The sequence below is a fragment of the Psammomys obesus genome, unplaced genomic scaffold (genome assembly GCF_907164565.1).
Source record: "Psammomys obesus unplaced genomic scaffold, mPsaObe1.curated_primary_1811, whole genome shotgun sequence".
Taxonomy (NCBI): domain Eukaryota; kingdom Metazoa; phylum Chordata; class Mammalia; order Rodentia; family Muridae; genus Psammomys; species Psammomys obesus.
The window spans coordinates 10,140,949-10,154,482 of record NW_026595981.1 but is presented as its reverse complement, the minus strand read 5'-3'; the positions used below and the strand labels follow the sequence as shown (position 1 = coordinate 10,154,482).

Genomic DNA, 13,534 nt, shown 5'->3' with positions numbered 1-13,534 from the left:
AACTCCACACTTTGAAGTAAAGTGTTTACCCTGTTTGGCATGCTCTTAAAGCCTTTAATGGCTTTATCTTTTAAAATTAATGTAATCCTCCTCTGCATCCAGAAGCTTTCTTTGTTTCTTCCAGCATGAGCCAAAGGCAACCTTTTTTGTGCCTCTATTGGGATTGTTACTCATTTTTTTTAATTAATTAATTAATTTTATTACTACTATTTGTGTGCTCCTTAGTTTTTTTGTCAACTTGACATAAACTAGAGTTATCTAGGAAGAGGGGAATTTAGTTGAGAAAATGCTTGCATTGGATTGGCCTATGAGGAATTTTCTTGATTAATGATTGATGTGGAGAGCCCAGGAAACTGTGGGTATTGTTACCCTGGGAAGGTGGTCCTGAGTTATATAAAAACTGAGCAGCCCATGGGGACAAGCCAGTAAGCCAGGTTCTTCCCTGGTCTTTGCCGGAGCTCTTGCCACCAGGCTTCCTGCCTTGAATTCCTGTCCTTTCCTCCTTTGATGTTAAGCCCGATAAATAAACCCTTTTCTTCTCTGTGTTCCTTTTGGTCATGGTATTTTATCACAGTAATAGAAACCAAATAAAGGCAGTGCCAGTGCATGATATGTGTTGGCATGCAGCCTGTGCCCCACATCTTGTGTCAAGATCAGAGGACAACTTTGTGGAATTGAATCTCTACTTCCATCTTTATTTTCATTATTATAGCGATCTAACAAAGCTTACCAGGTTTTTTCAACAAGTGCCTTTGCTCACTGAACCATCTCACCAGCCCTTCTCTGTTAGATGAATTTTTGTGTAAAGTGAAAGAAGTTTTAAATGCTTAATATATATATAATATATATTTATATAATAAATACATATTCATAATTATATTAAAAGAATTTTAAAAATTATGTGTGTGGGTGTGTGCATATGATGAGTACAGGTGCCCAAGGAGATCAAAGGCATTGGATTTTCCTGGAGCTAGAATTATAGAGGGCTGTGAGTCACCTGACAAGGTACTAGGAACTTCTATGTATTCTTAGTCATTGAACCATCTCTCCATCCCTTCAATTTAAAATTATTTAATATCAGTTTATAATTTTTTGGTATATGTGTGAAATGGCAAGATTCTAAACTGGAGACTGTTCTCTACAAGGTGCCGCATGTACTCATGGTGCAAATAATGTACTTTTGTTACAAAGAGAGTGTGTATGTTGATGCCAGAAGCATTGATCTAATGTCTAATCTAATCTGCCTGTCTGCTAGAAATATATGCTATTTTTTGCTTTCCCTGGCCTGAAATTTCTGTGCATATTTTAAAATTTTGTTTTTAATTTAAAATAAAATGTTATGTGTATGGGTGTTTTGCCCACATGTGTAATTTGTTTGCCAAATTTGAGCAGTGCCTGAGGAGGCCAGAGGGTGTCAGATCCTCTGGGACTGGAGCTATAGACGGTTATGAAGTGTAGTATGGGTCCTAGGAATTGACTGTAGTCTTCTTAAAGAGCAAGAAGTACTATTAACTGCTGAGCCATCTCTCTAGCCGCAGGTTTTGGCTTTTCAAATAGTGTTCCTTCTACTTAGCTGAAAGAATTATTTGCCATTTTTCTTAGGAACCAGAAAATAAAACACAGTTTTTGTTTGGTTTTTGAGACAGGGTTTCTCTGTGTAGCAGTAGTTGTCCTGAAATTCACTGTGTAGACCAGGCTTGTTTTGAACTCAGAGAATCTTTCCCTTGCCTCTGGGATTAAAGGTGTGTGCCACCATGCCTGGTTTCTTTTTTGTGTTTTGTTTTGTTTAAAAGACATGGCCTAGAATTTGCCAAGTAGCTCAAGTTGTCCTCAGACTCCTTTCTTCTCTCAGCCTCAAAGTATTGGAATTATAGGTGTGTGTCTTATATGAGGAGCTGGGTTTTGAAAGCCTTTTTCTTTCTAGAATCTTACTCATGTTCTGTTTCTGAATTATAGTTACAGATGTAGAGCTGAAACGACTCAAAGATGCCTTCAAGAGGACCTGTGGACTCTCATATTACATGAGTCAGCACTGCTTCATCAGGGAAGTGCTTGGGGACGGAGTGCCTCCTAAAGTTGCTGAGGTAATCTTCATGGTGCTGGGTTCTTCTCATAGTTGTTTAACAGCTAAATTTCTTTTTCAAAGTTCTTTTTCAAATTATTTTAAATTCTTTTTCTGTTATTAAATGTTTTGTTTTGAGACAGGGTTTGTCATAATTCAGACTGGCTTCCAACTCACTGTGTAGCTGAGGTTTACCTTGAACTTCTTATCCCTCATGCCATCATCTCCTCAGAGTTGTGTTTACAGGCTTAGGCTACCCTCCCTGTATTCTTGTCCTTTTTGCTTTTAAATTTCTGCAGGAGACTCCTCCTAAGAGATTTCATCTTCACCACAGTTATTTTTCTTGTTGGGTAGGTTAGCCATAAAGTCCTGGTTGTTGTAGTCTTAAAGGCTGAGTAGGAACAGTGCACAACCACAATTTTCTCTTTTTTTTTTTTTTTTTTTTTGCTTTTGCAACTGATTTATAATTATATGGACTGTTTATGATTACCTCCTTATTTTAAATATCATCTCTGACATTAAATTTTTATATTGTATGTTTTACAAATTTTGTATTGAATAAAGTTGAATCTGTAAAACTAAATCTTTTAAATGATATAAGAGCTTATTGGAACATATTTAAATTATAAAATGTTTAAATAAATACAAAATATGCTGGTGGGCAATGTAGTCACGCCTTTAATCCCAGCACTTGGGTAGCAGAGGCAGTTGGATCTCTGTTACTTTGAGTCCAGCCTGGTCTACAGAGCTAGTTCCAGGACAGCCAGGGCTACACAGAGAGACCCTGTCTAGAAAAACAAAACAAAAAAGCTAAACTTGTAAGCATTCTCTTTCTGAAAATAGTATTTATTATTTTGTAGTTATATACACAGATGCATTATTATTCTAAGTATAATTAAGAATAAAATTCATAAAACAGTGAAAGTTATAATAGGAATTTTAAGCTTGATATGACATGGAACCTCAATTCTCTGCTTTATTTTTAAAATTGTAGCGGTTTTTTTTAGATTATTTTATGTGTATGCACGCTTTGGTGCATATGCCTAGTGCTTGTGGAGGTCAGAAGAGGGTGTGGATCCTCTGGAACTAGAGTTCCAGATGGTTGTGAGCCACCATGTTGGTGCTGTGAATTGAATTCAGTTCCTCTGCAAGAGCAGCAGGTGTCTTAGCCACTGAGCCATCCTTTCAGTCCCTCTGCTTAAAAGTTTTAAAATAAACTTTATTATAAAAAATAGTAAATAAGTAAATCTCATCTTTTCTTAATTCAGTAACATTTGTATTTTTAAACTATATTTTATGTTTTCGTCATTTATATAATAGATATTGCATTTGTTTTTATGTGTGTTTTTTGAAGATATGTTTTATATCTTTTTATTTTTAATTATTGTTTATATCTCTTTATATTGTTTTTTGGAGTCTGTTAGGTCTGTTTAGTCTTATTCCTCATTTTCTTGCTTTCCCTTAGTAAGTTTGTATCGAGTACTGGTATAGTACAAAAATGTTGAAATTAAAAGTTTTTTATTCCAAGATATAGCAAGTAATTTAATACTGGTATGACCTGCCAATTAGAAAAAGGCACATAGTCAGGTATGATGGTGCCTTTAATCTTAGCACGTGAGAGGCAGAGGCAAGTGAATCTTAGTGACAAGGACAGCCAGGCCTGCACAGTGAGACCCTGTCTCAAAAAAAATAAAGTAAGATAATGAAAGGACTTAACATTAGTAGTAATTAATAGGTAATGCTTCCAAATTTAAAGACTCTTTAGCTTCTCTCCCCCCACAGCTCTTTTGTTTAAAGTCAGAACTGTCTCATGATACTAGGAGAAATTTAGGTCACAGTATTTGATCTCTTAGGATTATCTGTACACATAAATATGTACCTAAAAGTAGAATCATGTCCATTTTTAAATTGAGATGTCTTTTTATTGGATTGTAAGATTAAATGTAAGCCCTTCTATAGGATACATGGCTTGTAAATATTTTCTCCCATTCTTTAGGTGGTTTGTCATCTCTCCATGGGGCCTTTTGAATCACAAAACTTTTAAATTTTGGTGAGGTCCATTTATCACTTGTGCTGTTTCTTTTCTGTTTAGGAAACCATTCCTTTATCTAAGATTACAAAGATTTACTCCTGTTTCCCCTAAGGGTTTTATAGTGTTAGCTTTCATTCGTTTAGCATTCATTTCTGTACATGGTGTGTTAGGTCTAAGTTCATTCTTACACATTCAGCCATGTGACTCCTTGTTAAACAGACTATTCTTTCTTCATTGAATTGTTCTTGAGAGGGTGGAGGAGATGGCTCAGCAGTTAAAGACACTTGAATTGTCCCAGTACATTTGTTGACTATCAGTCGACCATACGTGTAAACTAAAACCTTTATTTATGAATTATAGTTAATTGATTTTTTTTATCTTTTACCAGTATCACATTGTTTTCCCTACCCCATATTGTCTTGATAACTGTAATTTTGTAATATGTTTTAAAATCAGAAAGAAAGCATTATTCTGTCAACTGTATTCTTGTAGTTAAAGATGATTTTGCCTATTGGGATTCCTTGCATTTTCCTAAGAATTTTAGGATCAGCTCACAGTTTCTGCAAAAAAAAGTCTTCTGACTTGATAGGGGTTATATTGAATCTGTAGATTCATCTATACCATTTAAACTAAACTATTTTGTTATTTGATCCAGGAAATTAGAAAGTGTCTTCGACATTTTATATTATCACTATATTACAAATACCTATCAGCCAAACAGCTCATGAATCTTTATAAAAAGTTTATCTTACAAACTTTAAAAAATTTGTGTATGTAGTTTTCTGTATGTATGTATGTACACATGTATGCAAGTGTAGAGGCCGGAAGAGGACGTTGAATCCACTAGAGCTGGGTTTACAGGCTGTTGTGAACTACCTGATGTGGTTGCTGGGAATTACACTGTAGTCCTGAAAAAGAAGCAAGTGTTCTTAGCTAACTACTGAGCCCTCTCTCCAGCCCCTGAAGGAATTAAAAAAAAAAAAAAAATCTTTTAGGTTAGGGTGTGTGTGTGTGTACATGTTATAGAGGTCAGAGCACAGTTTTCAGTGGTTGTTTTTTTCCTCTACGATGTTGTTCTCAGAAAATGCATTCAGTTTTTCATTCCTGGCAGCCAGTGGCTTTATTTGCTGAGTGATCCTATTTTAACATTATTTAATAGTTGGCAGTACTGTAAGGATTAATGGTGGGCAAAATTATTTGCTTAAATTATTTTATGAGTGGATGGTAAACTTCTGTTTAGCTCTCTGAATAGTAGTTGCAAATTTGTAAAATTTATATTTGAAGAATAATACCTTAATTCCCTTCCTCTTTTTCCTCCTTTTTTTTTTTTTCTTTATTAAATTTTCAGGTTTTTTTCCCATGTAGCTATCTGAAACTTGTGTAGTTCAGAGTGTTCTTGAACTCACTGTCTGTTTCAGTTTCTACAGTGTTGGGATCATAGCTGTCAGCCACCATGCCCAGCTAATAACAGTGCTTTAAACAATTAAATGTCACTTGGGCCTTAGACATTAGGCCTTCTTGCTTTAAAGAAGTATGATGTTGAATATTAAGATATAGTAAGTTCATTTTATAAAACAGCAGATCTGTTGTATACCCTAAAGCTATAGTTTACTTATTTTTCGCCTTGTTAACTATTTTCCATAAGTCATAGACTGCCCCCTGTGGACACTGTTCTGAAAACAGGTGACTCAACTTGTAGCAAAGAAAGAGCCTAATGTGGCTGGCAATGCTCGCCTTTGTCTTTGTTAAAGTTACTATTGCTATGAAGAAACCGCATGACCAAAAGCAAGTTGGAGAGGAAAGGATTTCTTTGACTTCCACATTGTAGTCCATCACCGAAGGAAGTCAGGACAGGAATTGAAACAGGCCAGGAACCAGGAGGCAGATATTGATGCAGAGGCCATGGGGGAGTGCTGCTTACTGGCTTATTTATCATTGCTTGCTCAGCCTGCTTTCTTATAGGACAGGACCACCAGCCCAGGGATGGCACCACCCACAATGTCTGGGTCCTTCTCTATCAATCACTGATTAAGAAACTGTCCTACTGGCTTTCCTGAAGCCTCAGATCTTTATGGGGACATTTTCTCCATTGAGATTCTCTCCTTTCAGATAACTATAGTGTGTGTTGGGTTGACATAAAAATTAGCCAGCACAGCCTTTAATCCCGTACTTGGGAGGTGAGGCAGGCAGATCTCTGTGAGTTTCACACCATCCTGGACTACTAAGCTACCTTCTTACCCCCAAAATATCATGGCGCTGAAGAGATGGCTCAGTGGTTAAGAGCACTGGCTGCTTTTCCAGGGAATCCAGATTTGATTTCCAGCACCAATGTGAGGACTCACAAGTGTCTATAACTCATCTCAGGGATCTCAGGGATGCCCTCTTCTTGGATGGATACACTGAGATGGATACCCTCATGCCAGAATATATGCAGACCAAACACCCATATACATAAAAATTAATAATTTTTAAAAAGTTTGCAGAGTTGAAGCATGACCTCTTTTCTAATTAGTATCAGTAGAGGTATGAAAAAAGCCATCAGCCAGGCAGTGGTTGTGCAGTCCAAAGGCCAGCCTGGTCTACAAAGCGAGTTCAGGCCAGCCAAGGCTACACAGAGAAACAAACAAGAAACGAAAGAAAAGCCATCTTGGTAAAGTAATTAACACTGTTAATAATTAATAGAATTGGCTATTAGAAGGCATGGATTCCATTAAGAGAGGAGTACTCCCCCTGCAGGTTTCAGTTTAGGTGATTAGGAAGTCTAAATAACCAAAGTTTAAGGGGTAGATGTTATATTTATATTGTAAATTTTCTATGTGGCCTTTATAGCATCTCTTTCCATGATGAGACGTTCATCTTCCTGCTTATGTCAGGAGTATTTGCTTTGTTTCTTTGGGCATTTTATGACAGACTGTTGAGAGTTGTGTGTAATAACATAGTATCTGTGTCATCAGTTTATTAGTGCCTGTACGTTGTTATTTCCTAATTGGGTAAACATTTTCTTGGTTCTTTTATGTTGAGGAAATTTGGGTTACATTCTAAACATTTGGAATGTTCAGAAATTCTGATTCTAGAGATGTTAATATGTGTTTTATCAAACTATGATGACTGTGGACTCAGGCTATAACTTTGTACATGTCATCTATTGGTTTATTTTACTATGTCAGTTAATTTTCAAAGCCTGTGTATCCCTATTTGGATTTATCTCACAGTGGCTAGTCTTAGACTCAATTTTAGTTGGGACTGGTTTGCTGTTTAGAATTTAGGCAGACCCAGGAGCTACAAAATAACATTCTTGGTCTCCTTCCTCCTCTGTCAGAGAGATGGAGACTTACCTAGTCTGCAATGCCACACACTTTTGAGTTTGTCTGTATTTAAGGAGGAGATTCAGGAGGAAGGAAGATAGAGAGGAAGTGAGGAAGCAATGGGACTGTAGCATCTGTGATTAGAGCCTATGGTAGACTAACCCAAATATTTCCATGTCTTAGTCTGGAATTCTGGGAATCTTGCATGTTTGAGAGTTTAAAGTTTATCACTTCTTACCCTATGTGAAACTTTTTAAGAACTAGAGAAACCCTTTCTTTGGTATCAGCAGTAGATTTGTGTAGCCATGTATTCTTGGTCATTTGCTAAATACCAGTTTGAGATACTCATCAGATTACTCTGAAAAAATTATTGTGTGGGTAAATTATTCTAGTGCTGATACTGAAGATAATTATTTACTGTCTTTTGTTTTGTGTGATGAGTGAAACATTATAGTTGCCCTTGTTATTTATACTGTCACAGAATTTATTAAGTCCTGATTTTCCTTTTTCTCATATTTACAAAATAGTTGAGTGATACAGTGTGTAGATTAGTACAAGATACTGAATATTCTAGATTAGGTTATGAGCTGGTATGGACTTAGAAAAAACTTGTCCTGAACTTGCCTACCTGTAACTTTGGAAGGACAGGTCAAGGTCATGACCATAGGGCATTGTAGTTTGCTTAATACTTGTTTGTTTTTGTTTTTTTTTCAAGTATCACAATGTTTATTGAGAGATACAAGTATATAAAATCAGGGCATGAACATGGCTTGATAAATTAAGTAGACTTAATTTCAGTACTATAATAAGAGGGACCAATTCAAATTCTCACCATTTGTTTCACATCCACAAAAACCACTTCAAGGGCATTAATGATCTCTCAAAACTGATCAGTTTTGTGCAAGTAAACCATGTTTCTTTTAAAAAGACTTGTGCACTTGCCCAGGCTCAAGGATATTAAAATCTAGCACATAAAGCCCATTACTAGAGGTAGTTAATACTTGTTTAAATGGGACATTTTTTGACTCTATGATTCTTGTTTACTATAAATTTTACATTTAAGAAAATAGGAACACTGAGGGTGTGGCTTAGTCATTAAAGCAGCTTGCCTAACAGGCAAAACCTCCCATGTTCTCCTCCAAGCACTGACAGAGAAGTTAGGGAGGACAGGATGCTACTAGGTCAAGTATTTTTCTGTCTCAAGGGCTTGTGAAAACTTAAGAGAGTAACCTAACTTTCCTTGAGAAATGGGAGGATTATTAATGTGATGAAAAAGGTAGTGTGTACCTGTGGCGGTTGGTTGGTTAGTTTAGTGGTGATGGTGTAATGGTTGACTAGCTTTTAGTTGTTTGAAAGAGGGCCTCAAACTTGGATGACCTTGAACCACTACTGATCCTTTACCTTCTGAATCCTGGGATATCAACATGCCCTGCCAGGCCAAATTTTCAGAAGTCTTATTTATGTATGTATGTACTTTTCTATGTATGAGTGCCATGCATGCCTGCATGCCAGGAGAGGGTATCAGATTCCTTTATAGATGATTGTGAGCCACCATGTGGCTCCTGGGACTTGAACCTCTGGAAGAGCAGTTGGTGATCTTAACCACTGAGCCGTTTCTCCAAGCCCCCCCCAGAATTTTTTACCCCAAATTTACTATTTGTGTGTGTAGTGGTGGTGGTGGTAATAAATTGTATCTAGGCCTTGTGCATGCTAGGTAAGTGTTCTACCTGTAAGCTAACATGCCCAAGCCTTGCCATATTTTATGTAGTGCTGGAGATTGAGTTCAGGGCTTTGGGAACGCTAAGCGAATATTCTGCCAACTTACTGAGCTACATCCTCAGACCTTTGTTTCTAGTTTAATTGGAAAAGTATATTCCTTCTATTCAGATAAGTGCAAGTGCTAAATGTTTGTTCTTTGTGTATTGCTTTTCCTTTGCTCTGTGCAATTAGTAAAAGTAGCTATTAAGGCTAGTCATAGGGAAAAAATACTATTTTGAATACAGTTAATATAAATCTAAACAGTCTTACAATATTTTTGTACAGCCACTCAAATATTCTCAGGATATTTTTGGTTTAAATTCATTTTTGGTGGGAAAACAAATTTATTTGTTTGTTTGTGGTTGTTTTTTTCCGAGGAAGGGTTTCTCTGTGTAATCCTGGCTGCCCTGGACTGACTTTGTAGACTATGCTGGCCTTGAATTCACAGAGATCCGCCTTCCTCTGCCTTCTGAGTGCTGGGATTAAAGGTATGCACTACCAGGCCCGGCTGATGGAAAATTTTGTGTTATTTTGCCATGGAGGAGTGGGCAAATTTAAAATTATAAAAAAGAATATAAAGATAAGTCTCTTTAAAATTTGCCCAGTTTCTCCTTAAGGTACTATTTTATAAATTCATCGTAATACCATAACCAAGATGTTAGTATTGAGTCTCTACTTGTTTTAGTGAGCTTTCCTAGGTTTAGCTCTCTCTCTTTCTGTGTGTGTGTGTGTGTGTGTGTATGCTGTATGTGAATTTATTAAGTTTTATACCATTTTTATAAATCAGTCTGTTTGAACTTCATCTGTGTTTTCTCTTGAAAGATACAGGCTTCTTGGTAGAATAAGATGGTTGAAACCATGTGTGGTATGGTTTGTTGCTGTTCAGCCATTGCTTTTCTCCTTGCAAAGTTCTTTTGGTTCCTGGTTCTCTTTGAGTTGTATTTGGAATACTTATGACACCATTTTGGATGTTGGAATCTCAGATGCCAAGTATCTTTGAGGATCCTTTTGTTTGGATATTCCAGAAAATCCAGGAACAACTTTTATTTTGTTGATACTTTGAAAGCTATATATTAAAAAGGGTTTGGTTGTTGTTTCAACTGATGTATAGTTCCTACTACTAATTTTCATTGCATTATTTCCTCTTCCATCCCCTTTCTGAAGGTGAAGACATCTTTGTGAAATTCCTTGGAACAGTACTAAGCTCTTACTAGCCTGTATATTTGAGGGACAGTATGGTATTCATGTAATGTCCTTGAACTGTTTCCCACTAGTGACAGTATTAGTTACTTTTCTTGTTAATGTGACGAAGTCCCTGATAAAGGAGGTTTACAGTTGGAGGAGGCACTGGTCCTTATGGTGCAGAAACCATGGTAGCAAGAGTATGAGAATGTTGTTCACGTTGTGTCTCCAGGCAGTCAGCAAGAAGACATGAGTATTGGTGCTCTGTTTTCTTTCTCTCTTTTTACTTGATACAGGTCTCTAGCTCATATGGTACAGACAAGCCCAGAAGTAGCTCTTAGGTGTCACTAAATTTCTCAAGTTAGCAATGAAGACTAGCTGTCATGGTGCATTTTCTCATTAGAGCTATCTGTTTTCAATGAATTTTTATTAGTGTATATTAAATTATATGCAATAGATTTTTGTTCTTATTTCATGTATATAATGTGTTTGTGTTTTTTTTTTTTTTTTTTTTTTTTTTTATTCATTCCCCATTATCCTCTCTTTTCCCCCTGCCATTCTCATGGATCCCTTTCCCCTTCTCAACTAGTGTTCTTATTCTTTAATGTTATTTAAATTTGCCTTTTATTTATGTATATGTGGGTGTGTATGCATGTATGTGTACATTTTAGTGACTGTGGAAGCTCGAAGAGGGTGTCAAAAGAGGGAGTTCCAGGCATTTGTGAACAATCCCACATGGATGCTGTCAGCAGAACTTGGATCCTCTGTAAGAGCAGCGAAGTCTCTTAACCTTAGATCTGGCTCTCTCCAGCTTCCTGCCTCAATGTTTTGATTTTGTTGAGCCACTGAGTTTAGTTAGAGCAGGGCATACATTCTACTCCTTCCTCTTTCTGCTTCTTTGTAATGTTTCTTGAACCTCGGAGCGGATGGTGGTGATACCATTATGGCTGTCCATTATATTGGCCACTGTCCCAGTGTTCTTCACTGTGCAGTGATAGCCATCCACTGCCACAGGGGCCTTTTGAGTAAAGCTAATGGTAGGACTTCGTGAGCATAAGCGTAAATATTTAGAACTCGGTTTGATGGGCATATTGTATCAGTTTAGCAAAACATCAGGAGTAGCTTCCCTGCTAGAGCCTTTGTGTGGTCTTTTTAACTGTGCACTTTTCATTAAGTTTATAGTACCATGTCTTTAGGTCATGGTACTATAGACTTAGTGTAGCAGAGAATATCCTGCTACAATAGCCAGGGTTGTTAGTTTTCTCTTCTAACAGGTAATACCAGTTAAATCCAGAACTGACAGTAGTGTAGTGAGAGAACGACCCAGGAAGCCTAAACAACAGCAGTTTACTTGAAAAATGAACTTTGGACCTGGTGTGATGGCGTGGGCTGGTAGCACTTGAGAGGCAAGAGGGAAAGCAGATGTCATCATCTCTGCCTTCTGAATTTTGGGATAACTAGTTTGTACCACCATGCCTGATTTCAGGTTGATTATTGTATTCTTATACTTGCTCTCAAACTTAGTTCCTAATGTAAGTAAAAATATGTACAAACAGCTGTAGTAGTATGCTTTTTGAATCATCTCATAATTATTATTGTTAATTACTCAGTATTTTTGTCACATAATTCAAGTAGAGTTTTGGAGTTAGCTAGGGGAAATCTGATTATAAATGACTAAAAAATGTATTTTAGTCATTAAAAATGATTAAATATTATTTAAAATGACCGATTAATATACTTGTAAATTGGGAATGGTTTGTTTTTTAATAACTAGAAGGATTTGTGAATTATTTAAAAGCCATCCTTTGAGTTAGCACTTGCTTAATTTTGCTTAATTTTAATTTTAATTTTCAGTTAATCTGCTGTGTTAGGATATCCAAAGCTTGCTGTTTGTAGGATAGCTAGGCTCTGGTGGTGCCATATTGCCCTGGCTCTTGTGATTTTATGATGGCCATTAGCTATCTGGCTCTCCTTGGCTGGTTAAATGTTTCCAATGCAGGACACCTCAGGGAGACAGGCAAAGCCATGGGCCCTACAGTGGAGCTCAGGGAACAACCTGATGCTCATTTCTGGTAGCTATACCTCTGGTGGACCCGAATGTTCCTGGAGCCCCGCAGGCCCCTGCTGGCTGTACCCTAGAGGCAGAGAGGGCTGTACACTGAATGTTGCTGGGCCCCCTACAGGCCTCCTTCAGATGGTGGGTGATGGGGTCGGGTTGGGGCCAGCTTGCAGCTCACGCCTGCTCGCTGTGCCCCAGGTGGATCAGGTAGGTAGGCTCTTTAGTCAGTCTGAATTAGTTTAATGATGCCATAGATTGAGACAGGATGAAGGGCTCACATGGTAAGTCAGGCCTCAAGTGAGTCACTTCTCTTTATAGGTGACTACTGACCTTTAAGTAGACAGAGAAATACACCATGCAGAGTGCTCTGTTTCTGTATTTGAAAACCAAGAAAAGTGCATTTTTTCTTTCCAAAGCAAAGTATACACTTAAAACAATCTGGTTGACATTTTTGCATGATGTTATTTTAATAAGTTTAGAAATTATTCTCCTGGCTATTAAATTCCCAAAAGTAATTAAACCACACCCATATAACCAGGTTTTCTTTTTTTCTGTTTGCATACTTCTTTGTCTTGAAATGTAACTCTCAAGATCAGACACTGGAGAAATGGCTCAGTGGTTAAGAGTGCTTCTGCTCTTCCAGAAGAGCTGAGTTTAGTTCCCAAAACCCATATCACAAGTGCCTTTATCTCCAGCTCCCTTTATGGCTTCAGTGGGCACTCATACACATGGCACACATACACACAGAGACACGTACATATATACATAGATACATCTTTTAAAAAAAAAAAATCAAACAATATGAAAACTACTTTTGTAAAGACTCAACACAGACTTTCTGTGTTTAATCACTCTTTCACAGTGACTTCTAGTACAAATAAATAAGCTAGAAAATGTGACATCACTTTTCAATGATATGAAATCTGGATTCGTGCCGGAGAGATGGCTCAGAGGTTAAGAGCACTGGCTGTTCTTCTTGAGGTCCTGAGTTCAATTCCCACAACCACATGGTGGCTCACAACCACCTACAATGAGATCTGGTCCCTCTTCTGGCCATGCAGACAGAACACTATACATAATAAGTAAATCTTAAAAAAAAAAAAAAAAAAAAAAAAAAAAAAAAAAAAAAAAAAAAT

General features: G+C 37.1%; 1 protein-coding gene across 3 annotated transcripts in view; it reads left to right on the top strand.

The window, feature by feature from the left end:
- The window catches only part of Usp32 (ubiquitin specific peptidase 32), a 134,640-nt gene that overhangs the window by 30,160 nt on the left and 90,946 nt on the right, over positions 1 to 13,534 (top strand). For all 3 annotated transcript variants that reach the window (XM_055619803.1, XM_055619801.1, XM_055619800.1), the window contains exon 2: positions 1,957 to 2,084. In XM_055619803.1, the coding sequence (XP_055475778.1) occupies positions 1,957 to 2,084 (128 nt within the window). The remainder of the gene's footprint in view (positions 1 to 1,956; positions 2,085 to 13,534) is intronic.